Source organism: Oenanthe melanoleuca, chromosome 5, assembly GCF_029582105.1.
Source record: "Oenanthe melanoleuca isolate GR-GAL-2019-014 chromosome 5, OMel1.0, whole genome shotgun sequence".
NCBI classification, from domain to species: Eukaryota; Metazoa; Chordata; class Aves; order Passeriformes; family Muscicapidae; genus Oenanthe; species Oenanthe melanoleuca.
The window spans coordinates 58,964,295-58,972,134 of record NC_079339.1 but is presented as its reverse complement, the minus strand read 5'-3'; the positions used below and the strand labels follow the sequence as shown (position 1 = coordinate 58,972,134).

Sequence of the window (7,840 nt, the reverse complement as noted above, 5' to 3'; positions counted from 1 at the left end):
GCCATTGGCAGTGAGCTCAGTAAATAAACTGCTGTCATGGAGGGGGTGGGGGACTGCAAAAGGAGCTTTTGGCTCATTTCTGCTCCCTGGCTCAGGCCATAAAACAAAGGTTTAGCTTTATTTCCCCCCATGTGGCTGTGCTGGGAGCTGGTTGTCCCCAGCAGGTACTAACTGAGGCTGATCCCTGCTCTCTGTGCAGGTGGGAGGCACAGGAGTGTGGGAAGCACAGGCAGTGCTCCTGCTGTGATCTGTGCTGTGATTAGGTCCCAGAGGGGCTGTGAACATTCCCAGTCTGTAATTCCCTGTGTCAAACACCCTTCTAACTCTGCTTTTCCTTCTCTGGCCTGTCCTGCAGAACGCCCAGGTCCGGGGATTTTATGACTTCTACCTGCCTAGGGATGAAATATGGATCTACAACATGGAAACTGGAAGATGGTACAGTAGATCATTCATTTGGGGAAAAATTTGGATAAATCCTTAAATTGGTGTGGAAAGCATGCTGAAGGACTGAGCATAGAGAATTCACTGATCTCTTTGTTCCTACCTGTCAAACTGTTGCAAAAATGTGTAAAATATTTCAGGTTTGGTGGGTTTTTTTTTGTTAAAGCGTCCAGTGTGTTTTTTCCAGGATGAAGTAGGAGAGGTAGCTGTGACAGGCAGCCTGGGTAGGAGTGAGTGACCACCTGTGTGAGGTGGTTTGGGATTTCTGGGATAGGACAGAGCAGATGGAAGTTGTGTTTGTACCACTTCTGGTGCCAGTGGTGGTCAGGGAATCCCTGCTGAGTTTTTGGCCTTTGCAGGAGTTGTTTTTAAAGGTTGGTGCAGCCAAAGAATCCCACTTTGCAGGAAGTGGTATTTCATCCATGCTCCCAGCCCTCCCTGGGGTCAGGGACAACCTTGGGCACGGGCTGGAATCTCCTCTCTGTGGTTAGGATGTTTACAAGCAGGAAAAATCCAGGAGCAAAGTGGAAACCTGCACTTTACACAGGTGATTCCTCTTTGCCTGAGGATTCTGAGCATTCCAAACTCCTGAGCTGGGCAGATGGGATTCCTTACCCCCAAAAAACCCATGTGTTAACTAAATTGCCTTTTCCCCACCCCTCCATCATACCAGGGTGTGAAATTGTTACACCTGAAAAGGTGGGAGCAACAGATCTGAATGTCCACAGTGAACTGTTGTAATTAAAGCCCTGCAAACAATCCCCTCCTTGTTCACTGGGAGCAGGTGAAACATTCCAGGCTGGTTTTGCAGGAAGAAGAGCAAGACAGAGGGAGATGTTCCCCCCTCCATGTCTGGCAGCTGTGCTGTGTGTGTGGACAGAGTGGTTTATCTCTTCGGGGGGCACCACGCCCGGGGCAACACCAACAAGGTCAGCAATTCCTCCATCCCTTCCTTTCCCAGGGACTGTGCCCTAAAAACTCCCCAGCACTGCAGGAACAGCTGAGCTGGCCTCACTCCTGTCCTTGTGCAATCCCCCTCAGCACTTGGATTGTGTCCCTGCTCTGAGTCTGCTGATTCTAAAAGGTGGGAATTGCCAGAGTTGTCTGAATAATATCAGCAACTGGGGTGGTTGGAAGTGTTTCTCTTCCCTGGAGTCTGTGGTAATGCCAGAATCCCAAAATAATTTAGGTTAGAAAAGTCCTCCAAGATCTGACTGATCCAAGACTGACCACCACCACTTCAGCTAGAATTAATGAATGATATTCCCTGATAGTCTGGCAGTTTAAATTTCATAGTTCTGGTCTATGTAAATATGTAGTTTATATAATTAAATATAAGATCATATATTTCATATGTAACTATAAACTAGAAGAAGTTTCAAGGAGTTTTTGCACACTTGGAAACAAACCTCATTTTTAAGGTGTGATTTCTTCCCTTCCTGCTGTGGCATTCTTACATTTCAGTTCTTGTATGTAAGTGTAGCAGCTGGTTCTCTTCCTGGACAATTACATAAATGCAGAGAAGGGGTAATACTCTAAAAAAAGGTCACTTTGTAAACTTTTAAACCATTTTTTAGTTGTAAGACAATTGTTCTCTGCATACACCTTCACTATATCCCACAACAGCTTTTGGGAGCTGAAACTCAGTGTCTGTGACCCTGTTAGTGGTGTAAAAGGTGTTAGTCTGCAAAGGTCAGATTTGTGAGTCCATATTTTATTGTACATATTTTCAATGCTCTACTTTTCAGCTAAGAAAAGAACTTTCATTTATTCCTGTTTCTATGCCAACACATGTTAATTTAAAGTTGCTATTTTAACAGCAGACTTAAGTTTTAAGCTGACCATGAGTTAAAAAATCTCTTTATTTTCCCAGTTCTACATGTTAAATGCCAGGGGGTGCCCCCCTCCTCCAAGGACAAGCTGGGGGTGTGGGTGCACAAGAACAGGTGAGGCCCCAGGGAGGGCTCTGCTCTCTCCTGGCTTCTCCCTCCTCCTCCTCCTTCTCCCTGCAGCCAGTGTGAGGCTGGGAATGTTCACCTGGAGCAGAGAAGCTCCATGGAGAGCTCAGAGCCCCTGTCAGAGCCTGGAGGGGCTCCAGGAGAGCTGAAGAGGGACTGGGGACAAGGGATGGAGGGACAGGACACAGGGAATGGGACACTGCCAGAGGGCAGGGATGGGTGGGATATTGGGAATTGGGAATTCCAGAGCAGCTGTGGCTGCCCCTGGATCCCTGGCAGTGCCCAAGGCCAGGCTGGACACTGGGAGCACCTGGGACAGTGGGAGGTGTCCCTGCCATGGCAGGGGGGCACTGGGTGGGATTTGAGGTCCCTTCCCACCCAAAACATTCTGATGATTTTGGAGTTAACTCTTGCACATCTTTGGGCACTCCATGGACAGAGCTCCCAGTTGGGATATTTGTTGAGGGATTTGCTGCAGAGACTCAGCAAAGGTGGGAGAATCCTTGTGTGTCCCTTCCAGCTGGGCTGCTCCATGGTTCTGTGGAATTGCCCACAGTGCTGCTTTTCCAGGCCCTTGCTGTGGGGAGAGCTCCTCATTAGCACAGCTGATAGGATCAGATGTGAATCAGGGCTGCACTTGTGGGTGGTTAATGAGGTGCTGCAGATTTCTGGCACTCTGTAATCCTGCAGGAATTTCTGGCAAAGCCATTCCAGTTCCTAACACAGGCTAAACCCCAGAGATAAAACTTGGAGGTAATTCCCATTTAAACTGCAGGAGTGCAGTGAGCAGGCTGCACAGATCTGGAAGTGGAGCAAGTTTGGGAGCCTGAGGCTGGAAACAGCTCCAGAGGGATTTGGTGTGGGTGGGAGGCAACAAACAGCCCCACACCTGGAAAACCAAAGGAGCTTCCCTGGTTTTCTGAGCACAGCATTTATAATTCTTTTATAATTTATAGTAACAGATGTGACAGAATTTCTCAGAGCACTTGATGCATGTTTTCCTGCAGGCTGATATTTTTTGGAGGCTATGGCTATTTTCCTGAAGGGAAACACCGTGGAACATTTGAATTTGATGAAACCTCTTTTTGGGTAAGTAACCCTGGAAGCCATTTCTGTTCCAGCTTTTCATATTTAATCAGTGCTTATTAAAACTTGTTGCTTCTTTATGGGTTTGTTTTGTTGTTTTTTTTTTAAGAATTCAGGTCATCCTAGAGGGTGGAACGACCACGTCCACGTTCTGGACCTTGAAACTTTCACTTGGAGCCAGCCTATAACCACGGTAATAAATGGTTTGCTGTCAGTTAATTAAGTCACAGCTCAGTAATGTCATTTAGGAGTGTTCTTGGAGCCATTTCCAAGAATTTAAACCATTCATTTAGACAGATCCACTCTGAAAGAGGAAATTTGCCTTTTCTTTTGATCTGTCTTCATCTGTTTTTTTCCTGTCACTTGCTTTGGTTGATACTTCAGCTGCAGGACAGTGGAATGAGAGGTTTGCTGTCACCCTCACTGCCAGGGGTGGTTGGTGTCTGTCCCTGGGGTGCTGGATTGTGGTTAGGAGACAATTAAACTCTGCTAATTGCAAATACACACTTGGAGTGTCCCAGGAGTGTTCAGGAACAGGGAAATGGGCCACAGGGTTGGAGGAAAAGAAATGTGAGACAAGGAACTCCAGATTGCCAAAGAATTGCTCTGATTGCTTCATACAGTTCTCAAGTAGCTCAAAAGCTCAATAAAAATGGTGTTTAATGGGATCCCAGAATGGTTTGGGTGGGAAGGGACTGAAAACTCATCCAGTTCCACTCCTGCCATGGCAGGGACTCCTTCCACTGTCCCAGGCTGCTCCAAGTCCTGTCCAGCCTGGCCTTGGACACTTGATGATTTATGAATTTAAGGATTTATTGTGTGACTATCTCATTTACAGTCTGTCTTCTGTGGCTGAACCCTGTGCTAAAAGCAAAATTTATCCACTTCAAGAGGGAAAAAGTAAACCCCATTTTTAATGAGTTCTCTGAACTTCCATCCATCAGATAACCCAGGTGTGCACACAGGATGATTTACAGGCTGTGTTTTTCACTCTGCTCCTTGCTGCCTGAGATCTGAGCTGTGCTGAGCCTGTGCTGTGCTCTGTGCCTGATCTGTGCTGTCCTGTCCCTCCCAGGGCAAGACCCCGTCCCCTCGAGCCGCCCACGCCTGTGCCACGGTTGGGAACAGAGGATTTGTGTTTGGAGGCAGATACAGGGTAAGCCCAGCCCCCTTGAGCCAGAGCTGCTAGAGCTCCCCAGGGGGTTGAACCACGCTCTGCTCTGTTGCAGGAGTCCAGAATGAACGACTTCTACTACCTGAACCTGGACACCTGGGAGTGGAACGAAATGTGCGTGCTCAGACTCAATCCCTGTCAAATTCTGTGCCTAAAGGATGAAAGTTGTCCTTGGGTCACTGCAGGATCCTGCAAAGTAATCAGGGCAGGAAAGAGCAGCAGGACTTTGCTGTCCCTGCTGGTGATTTGGGGTGTTTTTGTTGCAATGCAGACTCACCCAAGGCATCTGCCCCGTGGGCCGCTCGTGGCATTCCCTAACGCCGATCTCCTCGGATCACCTCTTCCTCTTTGGAGGATTCACCACGGACAAGCAGCCCCTGAGTAAGTCATTCCACAGGGATTTGCTGCTGCTTTGTGCTCTGCAACAGCTCTGCACAGAGCTTGAATGATTGCCTTGAATTCCTTCTAAATTCCACCCTGTGCTCCAACTCCTTGTTCCACAGAGCAGGAGTTGCTGAGGGTGTGGAGACACCAGAACTTCAGCAATTCATCTGCTCTAAAAGTGTATCTAAAAGTGCAGATTGCAATTAGTGACAGCTTACAATTCACCCCCATAAATCTCTGTTACATTAAACACCTGTTGGCAAACAGGAGCAAATTTTTATAAGGTTTTTCCTAAAATACTTGATTATCTAACAGAAATGGGATGTGCTGCAGCAGAGTATTTGTATATTGCAGCAGCTTACAGAACTGACAGAATCCTGGTTTTATCTGGGATTTTGCTTCTTTTCAGGTGATGCCTGGATTTATTGTATCAGCAAGAACGAGTGGGTACAGTTTGAGCATAACTACTCTGAAAAACCAAGGTATGGCAGAAATTCCCTGGAAATCTGGTACAAAAGGGCTGTGGAAGCACCTGGTGGTGGCCACTGGTTCCTCCTCACAGCTCTCCTTCCCCATGTGTCCCTGAGGTGCAGGTTGTGCTCCCAGAATTCCAGGTGAGGGTCACACAGGGCAGTGAAACAGCAGGAAACACAGGATTTAGGGTTTGATCTCAGGATTTAGGGTTTGGTCCTGGGATTTAGGGTTTGATCTGGCTGCAGAGGACTCCGAGCTGCCAGTGCCAGCACCAGAGCTGACTGGAGCCAGTGTCCTTGCTGTGCCACCACAGGCAGGGGCTGGTGTCACCCGGTCCTGCCAGAGGCTCATCCTGTGCACACCCAGGGCTGTTCTTGGCTTCCTGCTGAGGAAACAGGAGTTGGTGACCTGCAGTTTAAATCCCAAAACCTCTGTGATGCATGAGCGTGGTGTGGAAAACACCAGTCCTCCTCCCTCTGGTTTGGGAAGTGATCTGAGCCAGGTTCAGGAGTTACAGCACTGATGCTTCCTGCTTTTCTCCCTTGGGCCTGGCTGGGATGAGGGTTTGGGTTAATGCAGTGCTGCTTTCTGTTCCCAGGCTGTGGCACACGGCCTGTGCCAGCGAGGAGGGCGAGGTGATCATCTTTGGGGGCTGTGCCAACAACCTTCTGGCCCATTCCAAAGCTGTGAGTTGGATTTGAGCTTCCCTTTCCCATGGGATCTGCAGGGCTGGATCACTCCAGGGTCCTGATCTCCTGGGGATCACAGAGCAGCACAGACAAAGCCTGAGGGGAAATGCTTTGCTCCTGTCCAAAGTCCCTCAGTGCAGATGCCTCAAGGCCTCCTGCAGTGTCTCTAGCCAGGGCAGGTTGGAATGGGATGAGCTTTAAGCTCCTTCCAACCCAGGCCATTCTGGAATTCCCTGCTCCATGATTGTGTGAGCCTGGGCTGCTCTGGCCCCTCGTGAGAACACACACACACCAATTCTCTCTGTCTCTTTTTCTCTCCTACCCTCAGGCTCACAGTAATGAAATCCTTGTGTTCTCCCTACAACCAAGATCTCTTGTAAGGTAAGAGAGCAAGACTTCAGCATGGAGCTGCTGTGTCCCAGCTCAGCTGGCAGGAGGAAATTCCTGGGAGGGTGGGGAGGCCCTGGCAAGGCTTGGCTGTCCCTGGATTCCTGCAAGTGTCCCAGGCCAGGTTGGACAGTGGGGCACTCTGGGATGGTGAAAAGTGCTCCTACCCATGGAAAAAGGGTGGAATGGGATGGGATTTAAGGTCCTTCCAACCCAAACCATTCTGGGATTCTAAGACAAGTGGGGCAGAGTTACCATTATCCCTGTTCATGTTCCTAAAAATAGTGGAAAACATTTCTGCCTCTACCAAACACTGCCAGAGCAGCAGCCAGGGGTGAGGGTGGAGGATTCATCCCCTGCTGGAGGCACAAACTCCCTGCTGACAGCAGCCCCGTGTTCCCAGGCTGTGCCTGGAGGCTGTGATTTGCTTCAAGGAGCTGTTGGCCAGCTCGTGGCACTGCCTGCCCAAGCACCTCCTGCACAGCGTGAACCAGCGCTTCGGCAGCAACAACACCTCGGGCTCCTGAGCCCCGGGGCACTGAAAGGTGTGTGCTCCACCCCTTGTCTAGGTAGTTGCTTCTCGCCCTCCCGTGCATGTGAATGGCCTAGAGAGAACCTATTTTTGTGTGAGATGTTCCAATAAATGTATTAATGCCAGAGATGAGCCTGAGCTTAAGCTGCACCCAGGTGTGGGGTTGTGCACCCCAGGGGGTGAGGCTGACCCCGAGAGGGGGGGATGTCCTGGGGACAGGAGCTGGGAGTGCTGAGCACAGCTCTGGAGTGCTGCAGGTCGTGTTTAGTCCACAGCTTCACGTTTTGCCACAGCTGTTTAAGGTCAGAGAAGCAGGATCTGGAATTTAGGATCTGGAAGTTGTCCCGTTGTTGGTCGATAAACTGTCGTGAACCTTGAGATGTTAAAGCACCACTACTCTCTGCTTGGCTGTAGTTTGGTTTTTTTTTGGAATTTTTATGTTGTGGAATTTCAATTGTGAACCTTAGGTAGCAGATATTCTGCCCTGCAAGTGTAACTGGGAGTGCTTGTGCCTGTTCCCAGCCCCAGGGCTGTCCCCAGGCTGCAGGGCCATGGAGCTCTTGGGGACACGGGGACAGGGCCAGGCTGTGCTGCTGTGGGGAAGGGGGGGATCATGTTTTAAGCTGTCATCAAAAACCAATTAAAAACGTTGACTTCTAGAACAATTCCTGTGCTGTAATTCCTGAGAAATCCCAGGGGTTTCTCCTGACTCCCA

At 49.3% G+C, this 7,840-nt stretch overlaps 1 protein-coding gene across 2 annotated transcripts; it reads left to right on the top strand.

Annotated features, from left to right (window-relative positions):
* Window positions 1–334: 334 nt before the first annotated feature.
* Window positions 335–7,790, top strand: KLHDC2 (kelch domain containing 2). 2 transcript variants are annotated; one of them, XM_056492186.1, is made up of 12 exons: window positions 335–435; window positions 1,253–1,370; window positions 2,315–2,387; window positions 3,407–3,488; window positions 3,595–3,678; window positions 4,561–4,641; window positions 4,715–4,773; window positions 4,931–5,040; window positions 5,453–5,525; window positions 6,116–6,203; window positions 6,535–6,587; window positions 6,997–7,790. In XM_056492186.1, the coding sequence occupies exons 1-12, from the start codon at window positions 406–408 to the stop codon at window positions 7,118–7,120; spliced, it is 975 nt and encodes a 324-aa protein (XP_056348161.1). In that variant the 5' UTR covers window positions 335–405; the 3' UTR covers window positions 7,121–7,790. The 2 variants fall into 2 exon arrangements, with proteins under 2 accessions (XP_056348161.1, XP_056348162.1); XM_056492187.1 differs by having other exon boundaries at window positions 6,914–7,790.
* Window positions 7,791–7,840: the final 50 nt, after the last annotated feature.

Excerpts from the sequence above, each read along its gene's own strand:
- KLHDC2 (XM_056492186.1), top strand. The coding sequence starts at position 406 with ATGGATCTACAACATGGAAACTGGAAGATG. Across the intron at positions 436-1,252 it reads AACATGGAAACTGGAAGATG|GAAGAAGAGCAAGACAGAGG; the intron begins GTACAGTAGATC and ends CTGGTTTTGCAG. Across the intron at positions 3,489-3,594 it reads TTGATGAAACCTCTTTTTGG|AATTCAGGTCATCCTAGAGG; the intron begins GTAAGTAACCCT and ends TTTTTTTTTAAG.